General features: G+C 38.6%; 5 protein-coding genes across 6 annotated transcripts; 4 read left to right on the forward strand and 1 right to left on the reverse strand.

Annotated features, from left to right (window-relative positions):
- Positions 1–2,272: 2,272 nt before the first annotated feature.
- On the reverse strand, positions 2,273–5,326 carry LOC101296505 (kelch repeat-containing protein At3g27220-like). Its single transcript, XM_004305877.1, has 7 exons — positions 5,096–5,326; positions 4,300–4,488; positions 3,883–4,112; positions 3,247–3,417; positions 3,041–3,146; positions 2,651–2,857; positions 2,273–2,501 (listed from the first exon to the last, which is right to left on the reverse strand). The coding sequence occupies exons 1-7, from the start codon at positions 5,324–5,326 to the stop codon at positions 2,337–2,339; spliced, it is 1,299 nt and encodes a 432-aa protein (XP_004305925.1). The 3' UTR covers positions 2,273–2,336.
- A 1,584-nt stretch (positions 5,327–6,910) lies between these two features.
- LOC101296795 (zinc finger MYM-type protein 1-like) lies at positions 6,911–9,379 on the forward strand. The gene has a single exon (XM_004305878.1). It carries the CDS (start codon positions 6,911–6,913, stop codon positions 9,377–9,379), a length of 2,469 nt encoding a protein of 822 aa, XP_004305926.1.
- A 501-nt stretch (positions 9,380–9,880) lies between these two features.
- LOC101298147 (cytochrome c1-1, heme protein, mitochondrial-like) lies at positions 9,881–12,868 on the forward strand. Its single transcript, XM_004303952.1, has 8 exons — positions 9,881–9,993; positions 10,398–10,468; positions 10,733–10,947; positions 11,164–11,443; positions 11,527–11,598; positions 12,101–12,217; positions 12,298–12,363; positions 12,445–12,868. The coding sequence occupies exons 2-8, from the start codon at positions 10,412–10,414 to the stop codon at positions 12,559–12,561; spliced, it is 924 nt and encodes a 307-aa protein (XP_004304000.1). The 5' UTR covers positions 9,881–9,993; positions 10,398–10,411; the 3' UTR covers positions 12,562–12,868.
- A 1,538-nt stretch (positions 12,869–14,406) lies between these two features.
- LOC101298442 lies at positions 14,407–21,599 on the forward strand. Of its 2 annotated transcripts, XM_004303954.1 has the most exons (3): positions 14,407–15,773; positions 16,800–16,847; positions 21,141–21,599. In XM_004303954.1, exon 1 carries the CDS (start codon positions 14,739–14,741, stop codon positions 15,735–15,737), a length of 999 nt encoding a protein of 332 aa, XP_004304002.1. In that variant the 5' UTR covers positions 14,407–14,738; the 3' UTR covers positions 15,738–15,773; positions 16,800–16,847; positions 21,141–21,599. The 2 variants fall into 2 exon arrangements, with proteins under 2 accessions (XP_004304002.1, XP_004304001.1); XM_004303953.1 differs by lacking the exon at positions 16,800–16,847.
- Positions 21,600–22,189: 590 nt separating this feature from the next.
- On the forward strand, positions 22,190–23,383 carry LOC101297074 (F-box protein At5g07610-like). Its single transcript, XM_004305879.1, has one exon. It carries the CDS (start codon positions 22,190–22,192, stop codon positions 23,381–23,383), a length of 1,194 nt encoding a protein of 397 aa, XP_004305927.1.
- Positions 23,384–25,945: the final 2,562 nt, after the last annotated feature.

The raw sequence follows: 25,945 nt of genomic DNA on the forward strand, positions 1-25,945 counted from the left end.
CCGAGCCCAACCACTCCCATATCATAATCAGTTGTTGAACCATCCCGATCCTCTTGAAAATCCCCACACCCAAAAACAACATCTTTTACCTGTCGTGGATGTCAAAGTAAATGTTTCGTTTGCCAATACACCTTCAGTGCTTGTTGCGCCTGCATATGTAACAACATAAGGACAACTTCTTGCTGGATATTTTGTTACAAAAATCTGGTGAGTCATCCACTGATTTCATTAAACGAAATCCCGACTTGTAGTTTTTTCTTAAACGAAATAAAACAAATAAGAGAGGTTTTTATTTTTTTATTTTTATTTTTTATCAAAAGATGTCATCCTTTATTAACTCAGCAAACAGTAAAAAAAAAATCCCCCTCAATTAGGACGACAGAAATAACCATTATGTAGAAACTACTACAAATCCACCCCAAAAAAAGCAAACTATACTAGCAATCTACTAATACACCTACATTCTTGTATGAAGCCTAAAACAAAGAAATTATAGAGCCCGACTAATAAAATATAAGTCCCAATTAAGGGACCACCGATTCTCTATTTTCTTTACGATCTCTCTCGCTTAAAGAAAGATAATAAAAGGTCTAATATCATTTTGCGAAAAAAGATATGAACCCAAAAAAGATATATGAAAGTTTGATTCACCGTCGCTGGATTTCTTTCATGTTTATTATGGTAAACTTTGCTAAAATTTACTTGTTTTGTGATTTACGAATTGACAACAGTTACCTGATTGAAGTAATTACGCTTCTTTTCTTTCTAAATTATATATATATATATTTTTTTTTGTAAAAGGGATTTAGGATAAAGACGTTTTATTAAGTTTTACGTTATTGTGAAATGTACGTAGTGTGTGACAATTTCTAAATCACACTAAGATAGTGTTACAAACCAATGCATATTTGAGCTTTGCACATATATTTGTGGCATAAAATGCGATTGAAGTGGTATTAGAATTCTTCTAGAAACAAGATGGGTATCAAAATAGGTGAGAACGTGGAGGATGTCGAATTTATACCTTTATCAATCGGGGAAAAGAAAAAAAAATACATATACCTCTTGCAATATCTAGCTAGGTTAAGATGATATGATACATCGGAGAAAACTAAAAAAAATATTAAGAATTAAATTCAGTTTACCCCCTTGTTGTTCAGGTGTGACTTCTTCTGAGGATCTCAAGCAAGTTTAGCTAGCCGGTAAGTTAACTGGTCTTTGGCTTTGTTGTCATGTGTTGTTCTGGGCTTCTAGCACTATCTTTGTACTGGTTATATTGATTCTATTTGTCTAAAACATGAGCATCTCTTAGGTTCACGATTAGCATAGGAACACAAACTTAATATGCATTTGGTAGGTTGTTACAAATATATAGTACTTTTTTAATGCATTGGTGGGATAATTTGATTCTTCGAGTCTTTAGATGCCTAAACCAGTACATTACTAAGAGAATGGATACTAATAGATTACATGATTTTACTCTTTTAAATCCTGGAGCTGGTTTTAGCTAGCTATGGAATTCTTACACTTCAGTGTTTACTTTAGAGGCTGTTTGCTTGTCATGTATGTGATTGATACTAAATGTTGGTGTTCTTTATATAGGTGAAAATTGGTGGATTGGTGAAAATTGACTCATTCCTGTAAGTGACAGACTGACAGTTGTGATTGACAGAATTGTAAAGCATTTAGCAACTCTTATATCTTCTGCTACTTTAGGATTCGATCATCTTTGTTTTGTAGCTATTGGCACTCTATGTCCTTCCAAATTTTGTTTCAGTGGCATGATCAAGAACTAAATGATCATGGAAGTGACACGGTTGGTTACCATTGACTACAAATTGTAAACCGTTGTTTAGTGACTTTTATGTCATCTTTGTTCATATCTTATCGGCACTTTGCGTTCCCCAGTTTTATTTTCTTTCAATTGCCCTGGTCAAGAACTAATTGATTGCTTAGTTAGATTATGTTCCTAGCTTACTGTTAACTGGAGCCTAGATTACATCCCCATAACCTGCTGCTCATCCAGGGCTTCAAATTAGAGCCTTCACCCTCCTATAGTCTTTAGCCCCTTGTGAGAAGCAAAACTCTAGCAAGTAACAAGGTAGTTGCAGTCAAGTTAGTTTCAGATAGAATTTTATGTTGTTATACTGGCAGTATCACAAACTGTAGGGGGTTTGAAAGAGTTGAACGAGTCTGGACACACTAGCAGTTAGAAGAAAGCTCCATTGATTAGTGAACAACTAGGTAAAGGTAAAACGAATCGACAAAATTGACCCTTCTTAAATAAGAAGGTGAACATCATATGCTGTTAAAATCGGTTGATGAGGGCAATTAGGCTACAAGCTCAATTTGGTTCTAAACATGTCTTTAACAACCTTTCTTGGCTGTGGATTATCTGGTCCTCTGTCTCGCTGCCCAGATGTAAAATACAAGTAACCATTCCAAAAAGCAGTTAATGTGGTTTTTACTCGGTATGGAAGCCTCCCGATCACTGACCATGTCTGTAACAAAAGAGCAGCCATAAACATTCAAGTTTGTACCACAAGTAAGATAAAAGTGCTGGAAGAGATAATATAGGAATGATTCATTATCAACATTAATGCATATATGCTGGTTTGTGGTTGTAGTGATGATAGGAGAAGATTAATACCATCGAGTCCAAGTGAAACTGGAAGACCTCCCCAACGAGGATCATCCTTTTGGTGATTGGGTTCTTTTCTGTTGTACCGCCAGTGATGATTATTGAATCGTTGAGAATTACCCAAGCACACTCTACATGAGAGTTTGGTTTCGGCATAGGAGGTAACACTTTCCATTTCATTTCATCATCAAGCATATAAACATCAGCATAGACCACCTGATACATTGAGCAAAGATGTTTGAGTGCTAAAGACATCAACTGATTAAATGCTGACTTTCAGTTCACCATGTTAAAACAACTACAGGAACCATTAGATGAAGTACAATAGGGAAGTAGCACAAGTCAAGAAACAATATGAAACCAATCCAAGGACAATATCTAATTAGAACAACACAGTACCTCATGCCTGCGCGAGCACTTGAAAATTGGTGAACCAGGTTTGGCCATAAAATCACCTTCTTGACCACCAATGACAAAGAGGCGATCATTGATCACAACAGTAGCCCTGTTAGAACAGTGACACCTTCGATCAGAAAATATTACAGAAACTTCAAGGGAAATTTTGAAATGAATGATATGGATGGCTTTAATGACAGTTCACAAACCTATGTGGCCCCCCACGTGGAATAGGTACTTCTTTCCTCCATTTTTCCTCCAATGCTTTACCATCCTTGACAGCAATACTCCAGTGCTCCACACCAGGTGTATGCCGGTTTTCTTTGCTACCACCCATCACATGGAGCCTGCCTCTCCATAATTGAGTTGCTGGAGCGTACCTGCCAAAAGTTGTCATTTTGGGATTAACTAGATGATTTATGCTTAAAAGGTCTATCTATTCAAAGAAATCTAATGGCGATAAAGCTTCATTATATCAGCAGTTTCAAGTCTCAGATGAAAAAAGCGTTCTTAGCAGTGGATCTGCTCTAACTCTTGTAAGCCCATGTAAAGGATAAGAATTTTTCTTTCCAACTGTTTCTACTAAGAATAGACATATTTTAAAGCACTAAGAAAGATGCATCAATTTGTTCACATATCTGGATATTAATGCTATGAAAAGTTATTTCATTATGGAATATGGATAACAGATAAAAGAAGATTCTTCTTCCTCATAAGGTGAAGTTAAGAACAAGTGTATAAGATTATCACAGCAGACTAAATGAAAAGAATATGAAGTGACAGCCAAATTGTACTTCTAAAAACTCATGCATAGCATCAATGCAAAGCCTGACCAGATTACATACCTAGGAGAAGGTAATGGGGGTATACTACTCCATTTCTTTGTCTCGGTATCCAGCACAAATGAATGAGCTGTAGGCCCTCTGCATTGGGGGCCATATTGTCCTGATATGACATATATGTATCTCCCATCAGAGGTGACTCCTAAATGTGAATGTCCCATCTCTTTTGGCATATCAAACCTTCCTCCCCATGTATTGTCAGAGAAATTGAATATATCAACATGAGAATGCACCTGTAACACAAAGATATGTATAAACCGATGAACATCAAGAACCATCAACTAATGATTTGGTTTAATTCTATTAGCATCAACGTTTTAAGAGCTAAAGTAACAAATTTAGCAAAAGAGCTCAATGGGATGTAGTGTCAATGATAGATATAATACAAGCAAAGAACTCAGAGATAGATAAGATCCTCACATAGTCAAGAGTGCCATATCCTGCAAACACGTAAAATAGATTCTTAATCTGTATTGCAGCTCCATCGAGACGCGGCACTGGTGCTGGTGGCATCTCCTCCCATGGTAGCTCCGGTGCAGCTATATCAGCAAATGTCCCAGATAATAATCTCTCATTAGCATATTCCCTTTTGTCTCCCACAACTTTTTTCTACATGTATAAAAACAAACCTCCTTACCAACCAGATCATCCAAATCCCAAACAAACAAAATCCCATTTACATGGCAAACAACAAAGTCCAAATGCATACACTTTGGGCTGAGAAACAAGAAAGAAGTACAAATAACAATAATAAAGTTTCTATTTTTCCCACTAAATTTCCATTGAAATACTGAACTCAGATTCAATCTTGTACAAAAAGACCCTTTATAACCAACCAAAAAAGATCAGAACGCAAAACAACAAACTCCCACTAATATGGCAAAAAAGAAAGTCCAAATGCATCTGAAATCTGAATCCTCGATTCCAACATTTTAGGTTCAGAAACAAAGAATCGCCATTTACAATCTCCCTAAAGTCCTAAAATCCCAAAAAACAGTAAAGCGTCTACCTTTCCTCCAAATTTCTACCTCTGTTCATATTACAACAACAGATAAGTCCAAATGGGTATCAGCCTAATGAGCATTTGATTAACCGAGTCCAAAGTTAATATTCTAACAACCTAACAGTAAATTTTCAACCTTTTCCCTCTAAATTTGCTGCAACATAAATAAAATACAAGAATCCAAAATGGGTATTTGATCCAAAGGTGTCTCACCTGGCCAGCATTGTTGGCTGTAACATTTGGTACGACTAGGGTCGCAGTTTTGTGAAGCGCCAAGTTAGACCCAATAATGGAATACGCAGATGAAGAATAAGAAGACGAAGCCCAGAAGAAATCTAGAATCAGAGCCACTCCAAGTAGAGCCGCGCAACATGTCAGAATCACCCATTTCAGTTTTGAAGATGAAGAAGAAGAGGTGGTGTGGTTTTGGGTAAGCCTGGCCATGTTTCATCACAAAACCCATAATCAGAGACACCCATAAATAGAGAAACAGAGAAGAGAATTGTTGAGCAGGAGCCAAGAAGAGTTGGGCGCCAATGGTTTTGATTCGATGCTTTTACATGTGCCTTTGCCTTTTTGCTTCTTTTATTGAATTTGTTTTTGCTTATTTTCGATGAAGTTTTAAAAATCAGCGGCAGTCGTTTTTTTTTTTTGGTATACTGACGGCTGCCGTTTTGGTGGTTTTGGTGAACCCGCGTTGCGCCAAGGGACACCATTGATGAGGACCTAAAAGATTGCTTGAAACTAATGAGCATAGAAATTCAATAATCTCAAGCTAATAACCCCACGAGTCCACTTATTCTCAAAAACTTCACAGATCATCTATGTCGCGAGATCTTGTCTGAACGCGTTCTCCAAACTTGTTCTAGTGCTCATTGTGCATAAATATGTTTACGTTAATTTCATAAATTTTAATTTGATTCGGTCGATAATTAGGTCTATAAAGTTACATATTTTTCATCATGTCTCTATCTTGTACGGCTTCAAATTTGTGCAAATACGGCCAAATTCGTATCAAGTTTGCTACAACCAAAAATAGACAATATCCGACTCTTGAACCTAAGTATATTTAGATTGGTTTTGGTATGGAGATAGAGAGAAACAATATCATTGGTGATGGTGGTGTTGTACGAAAATGAAGTCAAAAGGTTTGTAATGGCAAAAAAATATAGTTTGGTAAAAGCATGTTAAACTGTTTGTAAGAGTATTGCCAGGGGCGGACCTCAATGGGAGCACACCCAGCGGCTACTGGGTGAAAAAAAAAGGGACAGTTCATTTTTATTTTTCTGCTGGGCACAAAACCTGAAACCCAAGTACCCAATCCAACTACCCAAGCCCAACCTATTTGTTTTACTCTCTTCATCTTAAAAACCACACATTTGCTGAGCGCACCCATTCTCTCGTTCTCAGTTTTTTTTTCTTTCTGATAGACTGATAATTCTACTCCTCTTTATCGAAGGAGTCCTTCACGGCTTCACTCCTTCTCTCAATCTCTCAATCTCTCAGTCTCAGCCACTCTCTCAATTCTCTTCATCTCATAACTACAAAGGTATTTTCCTTATACTCTTAACCCTCTACGATGTTGGGATTTTCAATTCTATCTAACTAGGGGTTATAATTTGGGGATTTTTTTTTTTAATTACGTTTTTGCATTTGTAGATTAGAAAGGGAGTCAGGGAGAGCTCTAATTTCTATCCTAAGGTACTTGTCTTATACTTTTAACTCTTTACTTCATTTAGTTAATTGTTAATTTGAGATTGGCAAGGAATCTGATTCTAAAATGTTGTGTGTTGAATTTGAAATATTTTTGTAGTTCTATGACCCTGTATATTGAGACATTTTGAGAGTCGAGACTAAGTTGTTAATTGGGAAATTAGGCAGTAAGGACTAGGGAAGATTTTATATTTATTTTTATAATGTGATAAGTGATTGCAGATTATATTATAATGTGTTCAGTGCAGATTGTATATTTGTATTATAATGTGATCATAACATTGTATAATCTATGTTTGTTGGTTTAATAATAGGATGTCTGATCATCATCCCAAGAAACGAATGAAGACACTTTTTTCTTTCTATAAGAAAGATGCAGATAATCAAGCACCTACATCAGAGACATCTATGCCTTGTTCTGATTCTCCTAATTCTTTGCCTATAAATGAAATAGAAATTCCACCAGAAACTGAGATGGATAACCCTCCAATCATAGTTGATGCTCCAAAAGAGCCTCATGTTCAAGCTGATCCTGGATTACGTCAGTTAATTTGTACATTGACGGTGAACGAACAAGATCTTATTCGAAGACGGTATCTCCTTATGGGACCTTGTCAACCCAAGTTACAAAATTATCCACAAACTTTTGATGGACGTGATAAGCGCCGTTTTCAATATAAATGGTTTACACTATATCCTTGGTTGGAGTATTCAGAAGCTAGAGATAGAGTGTTCTGCTTTCCTTGCTTCCTTTTTGAAAAAAATCCACCAAGGCATCCTTTATTCACTGTTGAAGGGTGCTGCAATTGGAGTAGAATGTTGGCAGGAAAGAAAGGAATTTGTGAACAGCATACAGGACTATTAAATTCTGCTCATCGAAAGAATGTTCAAAGTTGGGCTAATTTATTGAGAACTTCTCAACACATTGATAGAGTGATTGACAAACTTCCACCAGAAATTGTAAGGCAGAATAGGTTGCGTTTGAAGACAACAATAGAAGCTGTGAAGTATCTTGGAAAAGAAGGCTTGCCTTTTAGTGGCCATGATGAATCTTCTAACTCTAGTAGTAGAGGGCATTTCATTGAGTTGATAAAGGGTTATGCAGATATGAATGATGAGATTGCAAAAGTTGTTCTTGAAAATGCTCCCAAGCATGCCATGTACATTGCACCATCAATTCAGAAGGAGATTCTAGATATCATTGCTACCAAAATTCGGAATACAATTCGTCAAGAAATTGGAGATGCCAAGTTTTGTATCCTAGTTGATGAATCACTTGATGTATCTCATAAGGAGCAAATGGCAATTATTCTCAGGTTTGTTGATGAAGATGGATTTATTCAAGAAAGGTACTTGGAAATTGTAAGTGTTGAAGACACTACTTCTGTTAATCTCAAAAAACATATATGTAGTGTGCTTTCTAGAAACAATCTCCAAGTGCAAAATATTCGTGGTCAAGGATACGATGGAGCTAGCAATATGCGTGGTCAATTTCATGGATTGAAAACGTTATTCCTTCATGACTGCCCTTATGCCTATTATGTTCACTGCTTCGCTCACCGATTACAGTTAGCTTTGAATGCATGTGCTAGAGATGTTCCTGATATGCAATTGTTTTTTCAAATGCTAAGCTCCATTGTTGGTTTTGTTAGCTCTTCATCGAAGCGTACAAATCTGTTAAAAGATATCCAAGAAGCAGAAATTGCAGAAAGTTTAGCAGATGGAGATCTTGAGACTGGAAAAGGGCTCAACCAAATTCGTAGTTTGAAAAGAGCAGGTATGACTCGATGGGGTTCTCACTTTGCTTCGGTTAATACGTTAGTTCACGTGTTTAAAGAAATTACTCAACTTCTTCAAAGTATGATGACTGATAAAGAGCTCACTGGAAGTGTAAGAGGTGATGCAAAAGGTTTCCTTAAGGCCTTGAGAGCATTTGAATTTGTGTTTTGTTTGCTGCTCACTAACAAAATTATGGGAATTACTGATTTACTTTCTCAAGCCTTGCAGAAGCAATCACAAGACATTGTTAATGCCATGAATTTGGTTTCAAGTACAAGGGAACTTCAAGCATTGAGGGATGATGGTTGGGATAGCTTTTTCCAAAGTGTCCTACAATTTGGTGAAGATCATGGTCTTGAAATGCCTAATATGGATACAGCTTATTCAATGGGTACTGGTCGTGGTTGTCAACAACATGATGTTGTTACGAATGAACATTATTATCATTTTGACATGTTTAATGTGATTATTGATGTTCAAATGATGGAGCTAAATGACAGGTTCACTGAGCAAGCTATAGAACTACTTATTTTGAGCTCTGCATTGGATTCCAAAAATCAATTTAAGAAGTTTGAGATGGACAAGATTTGCAAACTTGCAGAGAAGTTTTATCCTGAAGACTTTGATACATCAGAGGTAAGAGCTTTAAGGTTACAATTAGAGCATTATAAGTGTCAAGTAGTTTCTAATAGAGAATTTCAGAAATTGTCTTCTCTTGCACAATTATGTAGACAATTAGTTGAAACAAACTTGGCGAATCTTTTTCCCTTGGTTGATAGATTGATTCGTTTAGTCTTGACACTTCCTGTTTCCACTGCAACTACTGAACGTGCATTTTCAGCTATGAAAATTATAAAAACTAGGCTTAGAAACAAGATGGAAGACGGATACCTTTCAGATTGTATGATGCTCCACATTGAAAAAGGATATGTAGACGGTATTGATTCAGAGACAGTGATTGATCATTTTGAGTCTACTGGAGATCGTAGGGCACAATTCAGATAGAGCATCTTGTACTTATAATGCTTTTGATTTACAATTCTTATATCTCTTTTGAATTTTTGATGAATCCTATGTAAGAATTGTGTTTTGACTTATCAAGAGTTTTACCTATTATTGATGAATTTCTTTTTCCGCTCACCTAACTTTTAGACTCTAGATCCGCCACTGAGTATTACAGATGTTCTCTTGGTGATAAGAGGTATATGATTCAAAACCCAGCTTTTAGGAAGACATGTCGTAAATTGCTCACTCAACTAACAACTTTTATCCTAAAGAAAAGTAGAGAGAAATTTTTTACCACAAGTACCTATAGATCACATCCAACCATTTAGTGAGATTAGTTGAATTCGAAAAGGACCTCACCTCAAAATAAAGCGTGGCTTAGTACTAACCTCACACTAACCCAATGGCTAACAAAAGGCCTAGCCCAAATCAAGGCCCACTAATCCAGCCCAAACGAAAAGATTGAAGTATAAGGCGTAGCTCCCCATTTTCTCTCTCGCTTACAACCAACTGTTCTGGTCCTCTCAGACCTCCTCCTTCGTCTTCATTCGGATCTCCGAGCTCCGGCAGCTCCTTTCGACTCTCCGATACCCGAGACTCGTCGCCGTCCGACCGTGAGTCCTTTCTCTCTCTCCCTCTCTCTATCAATCTCATTTTTCGAAGCCTCCGTCAGATCTGTGCTCTAATTTCGACTTAGGGTTTCATGTTTCTGCTTTACCAATCAATTGCGTTAGTTTAAATTTCATATGCTCCAATCTCAATCGCACCGAGCTTACAGTTTGATTGAAATTAGTGATTCTCTGATGTGTTGTGGTTTGCAGTATTGTAATCTATTACAGTGATGCTTTTTCGATATATATAGGTTTATATATGTTCAAGTATATGTTTTTCTTCTATTTTTAGAATAAGGGGCTCAAAGAATGTAAATTTTTGGATGTTTAGAAGGTTAGGAGAAAATTGATTATTGGTGTTTTAGTTAAAATTTGATTACTGATATATGCTTTTGATGAATTGATAGGAGTATTGACTGAAATGGCTGGAGGAGTGATCCACCAGTTATTGAGGAGGAAACTTCAGTTTCAATCTACGGTAAGATGTTAAGAGTCTTATATTGTGTTAAGTGGAACTGATAAAGTAAAGAAGAATTTGGGCTTAATAAGTGTTTGCTTCTCGGAGTACGTGTGATTTGATAGATTAATGAGACTGTATACCGGCACTGATCCTCTGTGATGAGAAAAGTAGAAGTTTGATTTTGTACTAGCATCAGTCCTTTTGCATTTTTCTTTTGTAATACTGTCGTAGTTTGTGTACAGCGCTGTATCTTAATAATGGTTGTTGCATATTAAATTGCAGGCTCCTTCCTTTTTGTCATCCCTGGTGTCTAAGAAAGATGATGCTGGGTCTGCTGGGACAAAGTCCCTCAGAGCATTTGCACTGCTTGGAGCTGGTGTTTCCGGACTACTAGGTTTTGCAACTGTAGCATCTGCTGATGAGGCTGAGCATGGATTGGAGTGCCCAAACTACCCGTGGCCTCACCAAGGAATCCTTAGCTCATATGATCATGCTTCGTAAGTTCATTGTGAACCTATTCATTTATTAAAAGTATTGCTCTTGCAAGTTTTTAGTTCAAATGGTTCGGGTCACATGACTTCCATCTTCAAGCTTCAAATTTTTCCGTTTATCCCCATGGTGCCCCCTAAAACCAGATTTTCGGTTACATTTTGTGACTGAAATTCTATTTATGATGCGACCGGTTGCTGATAAGTTCTATTTTACTTGAGCAGGATTCGCCGTGGTCATCAGGTTTACACCCAAGTCTGTGCATCCTGCCATTCAATGTCTTTAATATCTTACCGTGACTTGGTGGGTGTTGCATACACCGAAGAGGAGACAAAGGCTATGGCCGCTGAGATTGAGGTAACTGATGGCCCTAATGATGAGGGTGAGATGTTCACTCGCCCTGGTAAACTCAGTGATCGATTCCCTCAGCCATATTCCAATGAGCAGGCAGCTAGGTTTGCCAATGGCGGGGCCTATCCTCCAGATCTAAGTCTTATCACAAAGGTACTTCCAGTCAACAGCTAATGAATTCTTAATGATTCACATTTTGGGTACCTCTGGCATTATCTCACCCATGTTCTTTTCAGGCTCGTCATAATGGTCAGAACTATGTATTCGCCCTTCTCACAGGTTACCGTGACCCTCCAGCTGGTGTTCAGGTATCTAACATAATTTAATAAGCAAAATTGATCAGAAAGAACGAAAGAAAAATATATATACAGGTTGCATGTCATGATTTCACATGAGGCGCCCTTCCACACAATATCTAGGCATCCTTTTATGATTGGTCAAACACTGCAACAGCCTCTGATCTATTCTTCTGCGTAGATGTGCTTTGTGAAGTGTGGACTAATCCAACCTTTTTGATAGGGAAACACAATCAATTTAATTATTACAAATAGTCTCAGGGAATGACTACATGGAAACGGAAAACAAACTTAGAATTGGCTCTTGTGTTCACTTAGCTTGTGTTTGCTTGTCCAACCTTTTTGATAGGGAAACACAATCAATTTAATTATTACAAATAGTCTCAGGGAATGACTACATGGAAACGGAAAACAAACTTAGAATTGGCTCTTGTGTTCACTTAGCTTGTGTTTGCTTGATAAGTTTATGTGCTGTAATTCTTGTTATCTGAAAAGGATTTAACTGCTATTGTAGATCAGAGATGGTCTGCACTACAATCCTTACTTTCCTGGGGGAGCAATTGCCATGCCTAAAATGCTTAATGATGGTGCTGTTGAGTATGAAGATGGTACTCCTGCTACTGAGGCTCAGGTTCGTATATCTCTGTATATAACTTTTTTAGGTTTGTTATATCTAGAGGGTAGCTGAAACTAGTTGTTAATATGTTGCAGATGGGAAAAGATATTGTGTCATTCTTGTCATGGGCTGCAGAACCAGAAATGGAAGAGAGGAAACTGGTATGTTTGCAGTTAAGGCATTTTTGCAGATTGACATGATCTCACTATGTATATTCTGACATAAGGTGGCCTAAAATGCAGATGGGATTCAAATGGATTTTTGTTCTCTCATTGGCGCTACTTCAAGCTGGTTATTACCGACGATTGAAGTGGTCAGTTCTGAAGTCCCGCAAGCTGGTTCTGGATGTTGTGAACTAGCCTCCACTTTGGTTTCGTTCAATGTTTTGCTTCTGAGAAGACAGTCTGGAAATAATTTTTTTTACCTTGTAATCAAAAGTTTTGTTTCCATGTCAAATTGGCTCGAAACAGTAATTCGTAATGGAGTGACCATAGGAGTGTCATTTTAAGAGATGGAATAAGCTACTCCATACATACACCTGGTATATTTAATTTTTTTTTTCTTGGGCATGTGAGTTTTGGTTAAATTTCTATCAGAGTATCAGATCCTCATGATTGGATTACTGTTTTTGTACTTCCTGTAGGGTGCTATGTATGGCAGTTGAAAAATAAGAGTACATGAACACTAACCTTCTGCAATTTTCGTTACTTGAAGATGATTCTATTTCAATGTGAAATTCAAGAAAAGGATTCTATGTGTGTTGTTGTATTTAGAATTCTTTTGGGACTTGGGAGTATGAACTAACAAACACAGAAGAACTATAAGATGGACAGAATCTAGCTCGAATTCTGCATCAATTTTTGTACTAGGCAGCTCTGTAATACTTGGTAAAGCTTCATCTTGATCAGCTACGCGGTTGAACCCAGATTGACAACTCAAATGTGAAGACACAATCTCTCATCTGTTTTTTTATTTTATTTTATTTTTTTATGGAAAATACATAAAATTAAATATGAGAGCATCTAGGACGTCCTGAATTTAGAATGTCAAACACAAGGGCATAAGAAACCTTATTAGAAACCCTATTTACTCAAATATTACCATTAGGCAAAAAGTGACTTAAGTGTGCTAATGCATCAGTTACAAAACTCGCCTCCTTAAACACATGTCTAAAAAAGATAGACGAAAAATGAGCCGTAAACGATCTGATATCTTCCACCATCTCTCTCTCATCATCTGTACGTTCCCCAACGCCGCCAAGCACAGCAAAGTGTTCAAGTGTAACTTTCTACAGTTACCTCAGAATGAACACACATCTTCCCGATCCTGCTGGCATGTTGCTAATATAAATCCCAATCAATATATAAGTTTCAGTTATATAGGCAACTAACAAAGCATGATCTAGTTTGGTGGCTTCACAGCTTGAAAAGGCAAAATCCTAAATGTATCTTAGTTCCTTCAATCAAAAAAAGAAAAGTATCTTAGTTCCATGTCGGGTAAGTTAAAGGTCCCAACTTGTCTACCATGGACATCACAATCGACTTTCCACTTTCTCCACCAACAAATTTTAAGTTATTAGATGCGATGATGGTTATTAGATGAGCGTAATAAGTTGTTTTGAACATTAATGGAGACAAATTTTAAGAATCATACGTCTTGACATAAAGATCTTAAGTTCTTAACTGCCATCAGCTTTTGATTTTAAGTTCGAAGCTAATCAGTAATCACAACTCGAAAAATTATTATTTGTACCCGGAACACCACATGTTTTATGTTTTCTTTTAATTTTATTAGTCTACGTGTTTTATCCTTATTTCTTATTAGTGTATTTAATTATTTTTTTTCCATCCCATGTTAGTCTTTACATAAATCTGAGTTATATGATTGACCAGGCACAGAAAATAATTACTGAGGTACAGAAAATAATTACTTAACTCGTTTCTCTTACACAGTCAACTCAAACGAGCCAAATACGAATCGAACACGAACCGAACTAGAACTGCCGCATCAACCTTAGTCAGCAGCTTTAGAGGAAAAGATAAAGTTTATTCTGCAAGTTTGAGCTGGAAGACCAAGCACGCGTCACCATTTCATTAAACCGAAGGAAAAGCTAAGTGGTCCACGCTCCGTCCGTCCAATCAACCCGTCCTATAATCCACGCACCCCACGCGCCTCCACTGTTCGGAAAACGAGATTTACTCCTTTAGGCTAATCTCGTCGAACCACGTGTGCCCATTCTCGAATATTTCCGTTTAAAACAAAAAAAAAAAACTCGTTTCCACTTTGGTCGGAATGAAAATAATGATACTCTCGGTCTCCGCCTAAACCAAAGCCCACGTGTCCTCCTTTTTCTCCCCGAGTGCTTCACACCCACCCGCACCTCATTGGCCCTTTGCGGGGCCCACAGAACTCCATTTCGTCATTGGATACGCCTACTTTAACTGGACCCCACACCGACACGAATCAGCCAATTACATGTCAGCGCTCCTGTTGGATAGGTGCCCTAGACACGTGGTGCCTCCTCTGCTCCCCTGCTATGATTATCGCTTCAGCAACCGGAGAGAGACCAGAGAGAGAACCAGAGAGAGAGAGAGAGAGGGAGAAAGCCGGAGATCAGAGAGATCGTCGGGAGAGGAAGCTGAAGAAGGTGATGGACGGCGGAGATGGATGGCACGTGGCAGCCGGCGGTGTAGGACCGCAAGACAAAACGATAATCAACCGGATAATGCTCAGATTCCGTCCAATCGCACCCAAACCGGTCCCCGGAGGTTCCTCTTCAGGTGAGAGTCTCCCGGAGAGTACGAACAGAAGCTCGTACTCTCCGTGTAAGAGAGCCAAGAGGAAGTACATTCGTAACAAGAAAAGTAACAGATCTTCCACCGGACTGACCGGAGATCCACAAGAACCTATCATCATAGACTCGACCGCCATCACTCTCCAGCTGTTGCCCGTAGAAACAGCCTCCGGCGACATATCCGGTGCTAGATCTTGGTTAAGTCTTGACCGGGCGGTAGAGGAAACCGCACACCTAACTTCTTCTTGGGTGAACGCGAGGCCCTTCAACGGCTGGGATGCGGCGGCGGGATCTGAACGGAGCATGGCGGTGGCAGCGGCGCCGGCGCCGGTGGTGGTTGTGGAGTCGCGGGTGACGGTGGAAAGCGTGACGGACACGTGCATGGATGTGCGAGGGTTAGGTTGTACGGACGAGGAGAAAGTGAGGAGTTTGGAGAGGGACACGTGTCCGGGGTTTATATCAGACGGTTTTAACAGAGTTGAGTGGGTGAACGAGGCCTATAAAGAAATGGTGAGTAGGCAAGGGCAGCATCAGTTACCGGAGGTGAGGGTTTGGCTGGTGACGAAGGCGGAGTTGCCGGGAAAGGGGAACCCGGCGTTCAGTTGCAGGGTGAGGCTGCAGCACAGTGGGGAAAAGGAGAAGTGTTCGAAAATGGTGCCGTGTGATGTGTGGAGGTTGGAGGAGGGTGGTGGGTTGGCTTGGAGGCTGGACATGAAGGCTGCGCTAAGTTTGGGTCTTTAAAATCGAAGACCAGCTGCTGGTGCTTATTATTATCAGGTATAATACTACATATTATTCTTGTTTCTGGGTAATCTAAGCTTTGATCGGTTGTGACTTGTAGACAGGAAAGGTCAATCAGGCAATTAAAGGGTATATTGTGGTATATATAGGGAGGTCGATAATTGTATTAAGATTGAACCAGAAGTTATATATATGTCACCAGTAAGGCTGCCGGTGACCTTTATTGGCTTTTTCTTGTGGGAGTAGGTGTAAAAGTATTTGCTACAATAGTAGTTAACCCAGGAAAGAACAGGGTGATTGCTCGCTAGTTAACTAGTACTAGCTAAACCACAGAAAGAGGGTAAAATGTACAAGAAGCAAAACACAAATTCCATCTGCCTCTGCTTGGGTGCTTCCTATAGCATTATATATAGACGAGCTATCCCTCAAATTGACCCCAAAAAGAAACAAAAAGAAAAAAACAAATTCCCTTACTGGTATTTATCCTCTTTGGATCCTTATACCAATATAGCTCGTGCATTTTAATATATATACATAGATATATATAGGGAGAAATTGTCCCTAGCTAAACTTGTCTAGATTTGAAAAGTCATGAAGGGCATTCTTTAAGATGTTGCTTAGTTAGACATAGACATCTTTAACTGTTTATATATATTGATTAGCAAGCTTGGAGTGTAGTGATATTCATCTTTCAATTTGAAAATATATATTTCTAGTTGGGTTCTTTTCTTTCAAGGCTATGATCTCCCTTAGCTAGGTACTAAAAACTTGAAATCTAATTGTATTTTAAACAAATTTAGAACTCCAATAGTTTACATCTTATACCTAAGTTAGGTAACTTTTGCTAGCTAGATCTTTAGCTAAATTTAGCTAGAGATGAGAGATAAACTAACAATTAGGTTGAACAATTCCCAAGTTTAGTTTTTATTGGTTAACTTACAAATAAAAAGGTTATATGAATAGTAGCTAACACTCATAGCATGTGTATAATGCCCATCAAATGAAGGGGTTCATGTCCCAAGCATAGTCTAACCCATTTTTCTTTTATTATGAAAAATGTAGGGAACTTGAATTTGGAACCATTTAAGAGATATATGCACTACTTTTGAGGTAAATATTGCTTCTCTACCTAAAGTTACCTGTAGTAAAGACTGTAAAGTGATAGTAAAAAATAACGTAAATGTTGTAGTGACGCAGACAACAGGTATATATATTCGTCTTTCTAGGTCGTTAAGCAGCAGATATCCACCGCGTGGTACTGTACAGTAATAGAGATTAAAAGTTTACCTTATAATGGAAAATTTTCCATTCCTATTATAGGAAAATAAATTTAAACAGAAACTTTTGTCGGTTTTCTCGAATGACATCAAAAATCTTACCCAAAGATTCACAACCCCATTCAACCAACCACGCGTCCTAATCCATAGTGACCTATCACAAATTCACAACGACACCTAACTCTCCCCCACTCGCACACCTCTCACGTTTTCCCAAAACCAGTCCCCTTTGTGAGACTGTGTCTCACGCGTCCCCACTCGCGTGGAGCCTTTTACGGAGTCCTTGTTCCTCAACAAGAATTTTGATGTTCTTTTCTAATCAAAAACGACCACGTATTGGGTTTTCTGGAACCTTCCCTGAGGGGCCCCACTATCACTAACACTAAGCCCAAGGCTGCCCCACGTGTTGCTTTCCTTTAGGCCAGTGCCTGACACCTCCTGCGATCTGATTGGACGACAAGTGGGACCATCAACTCAATTACGCCCCGGATATGCTACTTTTGCGGCGGGCCCCACTCAGCAGAAACTGGCCAATAAGATTACAGAGTTGTAGCCCTAGCCAGGTGGGAATTGTACGTGTATGTTTCTTCACGCTCCTCTCTTCTCTATTCTCTCTCATCTCTTCTGGTACTGCGCCATAATTGTAAATTTTCCCGATTGAAAATTCAAGTTAAAGAGGAGAGAGAGATGGTGGTTGAGGAGGTGTAGCTAGCAGCGGATCGAAACCATGGAAGGCGGAGAAGGGTGGCGTATGATAAGATGCGGAGCTGGTGCGCATGATACGAGTGTCTTGAATCAGATAATGCTGAGATTCCGGCCGATTGCGCCGAAGCCGGTCGCCGGAGGGTCAGGTTATTCGGGTGAGCCACCGGAAGGTAAGAGTAACGTGATCGGTTTGAGGAGGAGAACGAAGACGTCGAAGAGAAAGTACGTTAGGGTTAAGAAGAGAGAGGAAAATGGAAAAGAAAAGATGGAGGAGAATAATAAGCGGGTGGTGACACTGCAACTGTTGCCGGAGATCGAGAAGAGCGGCGACTACGGGGACGGCTCATCGGACGGCGGATCTAGTTGTTGCGAGTTTGATTCGACTAAGGGTACCAATATTTGTAATCACGAGTGGTTGAGTCTTAGTAAGATCGGAAGAGAGGATTATATGAGAGGTGATACGGCGGCGGATCCGACGGCGGTGATGGGAGGAGCGGAGGAGTCGTGGGTGACGGTGGAGTGTGTGACAGGCACATGCATGAAGGCTGCGCCTCCTCAAGGGTTTGGGATTCTCAGTACGAACGAGGAGAGAGTGAGGAGTCTAGAGGTTGACTCGTGTCCTGGATTTGTTTCCGACGGTTGGAACAGGGTTATGTGGCTGAACGGAGCGTTCAGGAGGATGGTGACGATGACGTGGCAGCCGGAGATAGCCGTGTGGTTAGCGATGAACGAGGAGCTGCCGTATACACACTCGGCGTTTACATGCCGAGTAAAGTTGAGATACACTGCTGTGGGTAACAAGGATAATTCCAAGGAGAATTTCTGCTACTCGCAAATGGTGCCTTGTGATTTGTGGAGAATGGACGGCGGAGGATTTGCATGGAGGCTCGACGTTAAAGCTGCGCTCACTCTGGCCGTCGATGCAGCTCCACTACATATCTAAGAGGTGGAAGACCGAGCCGAAAATCATAGGTCGAGTGGATGATCAGGTATATCTAATGCTAGCTTATTCTAATCACAAAGGTTTATGCTAACTAGACACTTAAGCACAAATTCTGGATACTGCTAATCACGAATCAAATCTTGCTTTTTGGATAAACACTAGGGATCAAGGCAAATTAAACATATATATGATAAACTCTTAGGTTGGTAGGATTATATATGAATCTATATGAATTAAGAATGCTCTAAGATTTGATGTCTCTCCAATCTTAGGCTTATATGAGTTGAATAAGTACTCGATTTAATACCCTCTTCCTTGTTTTTTTTTGTGGTGACAGGTAAGGTAAAATGATAAAAGAGCAGGACTCGATTGGCCTATTGGTTTAAGTCATGTCAGTAATGTGACCCCATTATTATTTTTACTGTGCTCCCTCCCTGCCTTTATATGACCTCTTTAACTTTGGGTCCATCAGCATCTGGGTGGTCTGTCTACATCATGAACTGGTTTAAAGCTTGGTCGTGGGTAACAGAGGAAACTGAAGTATATGATTCATTCAAAGAAAAATAAACTCCTTTGAACCCTAACAGCTAGCTACATTCCAAATATATGGAACAAATAATTTACATGGAAATGGTTCATGTTTGGGATGTGTGTATTTGTGGCAAAACTCAAAAGAGATACTAGTCAAGCTACACTCTTAAAGCAAAACAAGTTTTAGAGTTAAACTGTGCATTAGGTTAAAGATTGCATGTATTGTTTTATTACTTATGGAGGGTGACATATAATGGCTACCTATAAGAGCAGTAGGTATATGGCAGGGTAAGTCTGTACAGAGTCGAAACCGGTGGTAATTGAGTTTTAGAATGAAACTGAACTATTTACTACAATAAGCACTAGTAGAATTATAAGGGAGATAAATATGGTAGGATGAATATATAATAGTGGTTGCAAGTAGTCAATAAATTAGTAGAATTTACGTAGTCAATAAATTAGTTATCTTTCACAATATGACATCAGTAGATAGTAAAATTTTCGCATGTGATCGTAATTTCATATAATTAGTTATTTTTCATTATTCATGTCACTAGATCAATTGATGTTACGATGTAATAAAGTAAAAATTTACATACTTATGCTCTAATCAACTAAGTAGCATACATGCATATGTATGTTTTAATTGCTTTGTAGTCAACTGATTACTAACTACTAATAGCGGTGCTAAATTGTTTTTGAAACATTTTTCATGTAGTTTTTTTTTTATTTATCAATAAAGTTTGACCTCTTCTATTCAAAAAAAAAAAAAATTGTTTTTGAACTTAAATACAAGATAGTTTTGTGTGCTGTATTGTTTTTCATCTTATTCAAGAAAGTCTGCTCACCTGATACTTTTAAGGGACAAGTAAATCTGACAGTTAAAAATACATGCACAGTTTTAAGTTTTTATGATTTCTTATTCTATAGTTAATACATATGATTAAGATACATTTGTTTCTTACAATTCCTTAAAACTGTCATTTAGGAGAGCAAACCTAGCGATTTCAATACTAGTTTAACATAACTGACCGAGTACACACAACATCAATTGACTACCAGAACAGGGATTAATTTAAGTAATAAACTTAGTATTGGTGCGTGTGTGTGCTGCCTTTTATTTTCTTTGAATTTCATGATCCAAACTTAGTATTGGTTCAGCATATATATACAAAAGGATTCGTTCGATAATGTGGATATATTCGAATCCTCCATCTACGTACACTTTGTCCTCCATTTTAAGTTGCATTATTCGACACTGTTGCATTCTCTTGCTTCTACGTGCTTCTCTTTTCCTGATATTTTCTGTATTATCAATATATATCTATATATAGCGCTCCACAATGATCATGATAATCTTCCATCTCGATTGTTCTGATTATATTTAATTCATGCATATATATTCCTGTGCTCTTGGTTCCAGCTCAGCTGGTATAATGGAGTATACAAACACGATGTCTCCATCATATACATATGATACTAAATAGTGTTGATCGATATAGCTAGCCAATATATAATATCAGCTCAGCAGCCGTGCTTATCATCTAATTACAATAATTTGATTTGTTCCTGGCCGGACTAGGTTAATTAATAAAAGGACATTTGCAATTGGATAAGAAATAGTTAAACAAATTGATCTCTTTACCAATCGTCTGCTTCGTTCTTTTTTGTTTGTTTTTTGATTTGATCGGATTGGGGGAGGATTAACTACTATATATGGTAACCAGGCCGGCCATGGGTTTATATATTGTTTTAGAGTTTTAACTAGTGCATCGCATATATTTGATGCATATACGTCATATACCTTTATACTGTTTTCCAGAATGCTACTTAAACTAGACATAAGACATGTATTGTTATTTTTTCTTGATTACATATTCACAATTGTCCTTTGCAATGTTATTTCCTCAATAAACGATATGTAAGAATTATATCTATATGTAACAGGTTAAATTCATGTAGACGGAAGAGGCGACTTCTGAAGATCTGAAGAAATAACTGAACAGTTGATGAGTACTGATGGATGGAGTTTAAGTGTATATATGTGTATGCATGCATGGTAAGATCAATAGATAAGGCAAGCAAGCAATGAAACTGATCATCAAGATATATATTAACTAGAAGTGGGAGTGTTGAAGTAGTACGCACCCAAATTTCTGCTGGAGCTAGCTGATCTGAACAGATTAAGCATATTGGCTGCAAGGGTGAACATGTACGTAGTCTAGGGTTCGAGAGTGGTGCTTTCGCTGTGTCGAACTTCGATTCATTCCAGTGCAAGTATAAAGCAACATATAACCTGGTGATCAGTAACATATTGAACACCATGCATATGTACTATATCAAACCTGGTATGTAATCGATCAAGTGTTCTTGTTTTACTTATGCAGTATTAGACATCTTGATTATATATTCATATGTGTCTGTCTCTAAGATGTGATTAACTAAGAACTAGCAGTTTCTCTAATTAAGTTCTCCTTTATACCTCACCTGTTCGATACGTACGCGCGTGCATGTTACGAAGTTCCATAGATAGCAGCATGCGTCCTCGTCGTCAGTTCACTGACAATTCCATGACCTTCTCTGATATTTCTGACCATTGTTGGATGTACAGTGTTGGATTTCACCGGCCATATAGATCCTATTTCCTAGAAGTCCAAAACCACAAAAACAGTCGAAAGGATTAAGATTGACGATTAGGCTTCGGGTTCCATCTTTTACCAGGAGTGGTTCATTAAGGTTCTATACATATATGACTTAAACATGGTGTTCTAGACTAGAGTTTAGAGATCAAAGATGATGCATATAGAGGATGGCAAACATGCATGTTGATCGACTAGCCAATTGGTGTTTTCCAATCGATCGATTGTTATGGTTTCCTTCTTCATTCAGGGTTGGGATTATTAATTATGGTTTCCTTATTTTACTAGGAGTGGTTCATTAAGGGTTTATATATGGCTCAACTAATCCTGTTGCTCTAGAGCTTAGAGATATCGAACATGGCACAGAGACTCTACCCCAAACGCTGCAGCAGCACCTCAGCAGAAACAGTAGCCAACATAGAAGAACTCCTCACCGAAATCCTTTTGCTTCTGCCAGCTAAACCACTGGTCCGCTTCAAATGTGTCTCAAAGCATTGGCTCTCTCTTATTTCCAACCCCAATTTTTGTCACCGCCACACCCTACAATACCCAAACTTCTCCATCTCTGCTGTCTTTTCCGACAGCTGCGAAGACTTCTCTTTCATCCCTTTTCCTCCTCATCATGATCCTAGCGGTATATACCATGGTTACGGCCATAACCACAGTTCACCTCGCTGGTATCCTCTTGATGTCATTGCAAACCAATATGGCTGCATCAGGATTATCAACTCCTGCAATGGCCTCTTCTTGTGTCTGCCCATTGTTGCAACAAGTATTAGTAGATCCCCATATTTTGTTCTCAATCCCACAACTAGCAAGTTCTTGACACTCGCAATTCCCCCAATTAGTGATGGCCAGCAAGTAGAAAACCATATCCTTGGCTGCTCTTTGGCTTTTGACCCTTCCAAATCACCCCATTACAAGGTTATCTGCCTTGAAACTACAACTGGATCAGATTACCAAGTACAAATATACTCATCTGAGACTCGAAGTTGGAGGCTTGTTAGTTCTTCTTTCAAGATCCAAGATCATACGATTCATATCTGCTACGAAAAGGGCGTCTACTTCAACGGCGCAGTTCACTGGGTAGGCCTATATTGTGAGATGTCATACTTACACATCGATGAAGAGCGTGTTGAGTTCGTTCAGAGTCCTCCTCACTGTCGAGAGAAGAACCCGGAACGAAGGGAGTATAGATACTTTAAAGAGACGAGTGGCGGTCATTTGCATCTCATTGATATTTATTGGCCTACTCAGGCTGGTTATGGATTTGAAGTGTTGGAGATGGGAAGAGACTACTCTGGCTGGTTCGTCAAGTACAATGTTGATCTTAGATCTTGCCCTCCCAGCAGACAGTTTGTTGTTCTCTTTCTTGATCGAGACGAAAATGAAGAAGGGGACGGTTCATCTCTGTGGCTACATTATCCTGGTCAAGTCGTCTCGTGTAATCTTACGAGTAATACTTTCAATTTTTTTGAGTTAACTACTGATCACTGTCTCCTTGTTGAATCTGACAATTTTCCGTTTAAGGAGACTTTGACTTGTGTGTAATATTGCACCTACTTGTTATCCTCTTGATTATTATTTGTTCGTCGAAACCAATATCTTAGATTCCATTTCTATTCTTTACATGAGTTGAAGGGAAGCTAGCTTGGTGGTAGGTACGTGGTCTAAAGGACAAAAGAGGGTCGTCGTTTTCAGAATTCTCCTAGTTGGATTGGGACTGCATTTCAGTTTTGATTTCTTATTGAATTCTTATTTTACTTCTTTACACTATGAGCCGGTTGATTAATGTTTTAGTGAGGTAGCATACTTCCACATAGATGAAGAATGTGATGGTTTTCTTGATAATAATCCTCCTTACTTTTATGAGAATGAGAAGATCATATTTGCAAGAGGAAACGTACAGGGGGCATATTTACTTGAGTGTGTATTTGACAAGAACTTGTGTAACCTCAATAATCATCGATTTGATTTCCATGGTCTCTTTCAGTATGGATCGGATCAAGTATCAGGTTTATATACGTATTAATTGGCTATACCTGGCTAGCCTGTTGTGGATGTGTACATGTTCAGCTAGTTAGTTGCTCATTACTCTCCATTGCGTCCTCCAATTTCCCAAGTTTGAAATGTATGAAAAAGGCCGATTCCGGGTCACCCTTGTTTAGCATTATTTGATACTTTGTTACTTTGTCGTCGACTTCACTTCATCGGGGTTACGGGGTAGACTTGATGATATAGATAGATGAATGACCCTTTTAATTTGGAAGTGATTTATGCACATTGCAGTCTACGGTCGTCGCTCAAGTATGTATAAATTCCCGACGAAAAGAGACCGGCATGATGGAGCGAAGTATGTTGTAGTTAATTCGTCTTTTACAATTCGTGAACCTACTTATTTCGGCACTTACGTGAGCATTTCGGCACTTATATGCATCTATCCAAAGTAAACTAAACGAATGTAATGCTGATGATAATAATGCTAATTTGGCGTCCTCTTTCTTCTTAATTTTTTTTTTCCTGGTTGAAACGAGAGCACGGAAGACTATTATGCTCTTTCACCCCAAATTTATTATAGAAATAGGGAGGCACAATAGCCAATAACCCCGAAGAACGTACAACACAAAATACATCAAACTAAACCAATACGATTAACATGGATACACTAAATCAATGAAAACGGAAGCTTGGGAGACCAAGCTTATCCCATCAAACCCACCCAAAACCTCTCAAATGCAAAACCCCTAAACTTACTTAGAACCCTAACCCTAAATATTTCTCCAAATCTCAGTCTCTTTCTTTATGGTTTGACGTCGTCTTCCATATTGTCTGCAAGATCGATCTAGTGGCTACAAGATCTTCTATCTCATGGCAAGGGGGAAAGGGTTCTCACTGAGGACCAAGAGTACGTCTCTGAAGCTCTGGAAGCTTGGTAGCGAGTGTAGAGAGAATCTTCATACATCATCAAGCTGCAATTGTGGCGCCGAAGCTATAGTACCTTCACAAGGCCTTTCTGAGTAATATGAGGCTTTTTACGAACTTTCATATGTGGCCCTATTTACCCAACAACATAACATTATGTGTGGAAATTTTGAATAGGAGTGCATAAATCAATATAATAACCCTTAATCTCTCAGTGAAATACAAGAAGTACCAAATTCTTTAAATTTATAAAGTAAACATAATTAATGAGTCACAACAGTACAATTTTCTTTCTTTGGCGTTTGGCATGAACAAATTGAAACTTTCTAGTGAGAGGCATTCTACTTATTCTAGATTACTAATTAAAGTTCATGTTCATCATTGAAGAAGAAAAAAAAACTAAAGAAATGTGCCCATATGTTAAAATGTTGATCATCCAGCAACAAAACTTTGTTTTGTTAACTAAAACTATATGATAAAAAACAATTGAGGCCCCAAAAAATCGGAAGCCCTATGTGCACATATGTCGACGTCCAAAGGCCGCCCCGTACCTTCACAAGCCTAAGATAAACAACGGAAAAGTTCATAGTTCACTTGAAATCCTCAAATCGTTGCATTTTGGCAACTAGTCTCGTCAGTAGGACAATCTCTAGGTCTCATTTGTCTTAGAGACTCATTCTCCTCAACCTTGTATTGGTGTGACATAGCTACGGAAAAGATCATGGTCGAGATGGGCGAGGAGGCTGGTGAACCTCACTTGAGGTTTTCGAGGGAAGCCACCTATGATTTAGGCCACACAAATGGTTCTACTATCGTACAGGTCCAGATAAGTCAATCATACTATAAAGCATACTAAATGTATTATACTAGATGGCTAAGCATCTGGCCATGCAGTAGTATCGAGTTTCTACTTTCAGAATTCCAAATTTCCAATGGATCAAAAACCTCTTAGCCTTCAAACGCTTCGTTGAGTTTTCATTTGTCACGCTCTTTTTTGCGGTTCCCTTTTCCACATTTGGTGAGTTTTTTGGCACCTGGCAGGAACAAGATCAAGGTTAAGAGATGTACTACATAGTGCTTTCGACTCCTATAGTTTCTAAAAAAAATTAACTTCAGTTTTCTTCCCATCAAACTCTGCAATTGAGATTGAATCGAAAATCCGCAATTAGATTTCATCCAGGAATTGAGATT

The sequence above is a fragment of the Fragaria vesca genome, linkage group LG6 (assembly GCF_000184155.1).
Source record: "Fragaria vesca subsp. vesca linkage group LG6, FraVesHawaii_1.0, whole genome shotgun sequence".
Lineage (NCBI taxonomy): Eukaryota > Viridiplantae > Streptophyta > Magnoliopsida > Rosales > Rosaceae > Fragaria > Fragaria vesca.

Coding starts and splice junctions, on each gene's coding strand:
- LOC101296505 (XM_004305877.1), bottom strand. CDS start 5,326: ATGGCCAGGCTTACCCAAAACCACACCACCTCTTCTTCTTCATCTTCA. Junction 3,418..3,882: donor CCCCCATTACCTTCTCCTAG/GTATGTAATCTG, acceptor AACTTTTGGCAG/GTACGCTCCAGCAACTCAAT. Junction 2,502..2,650: donor AGTTTCACTTGGACTCGATG/GTATTAATCTTC, acceptor CTTTTGTTACAG/ACATGGTCAGTGATCGGGAG.
- LOC101296795 (XM_004305878.1), top strand. CDS start 6,911: ATGTCTGATCATCATCCCAAGAAACGAATGAAGACACTTTTTTCTTTC.
- LOC101298147 (XM_004303952.1), top strand. CDS start 10,412: ATGGCTGGAGGAGTGATCCACCAGTTATTGAGGAGGAAACTTCAGTTT. Junction 10,469..10,732: donor AACTTCAGTTTCAATCTACG/GTAAGATGTTAA, acceptor ATTAAATTGCAG/GCTCCTTCCTTTTTGTCATC. Junction 11,599..12,100: donor ACCCTCCAGCTGGTGTTCAG/GTATCTAACATA, acceptor CTGCTATTGTAG/ATCAGAGATGGTCTGCACTA.
- LOC101298442 (XM_004303954.1), top strand. CDS start 14,739: ATGATTATCGCTTCAGCAACCGGAGAGAGACCAGAGAGAGAACCAGAG.
- LOC101297074 (XM_004305879.1), top strand. CDS start 22,190: ATGGCACAGAGACTCTACCCCAAACGCTGCAGCAGCACCTCAGCAGAA.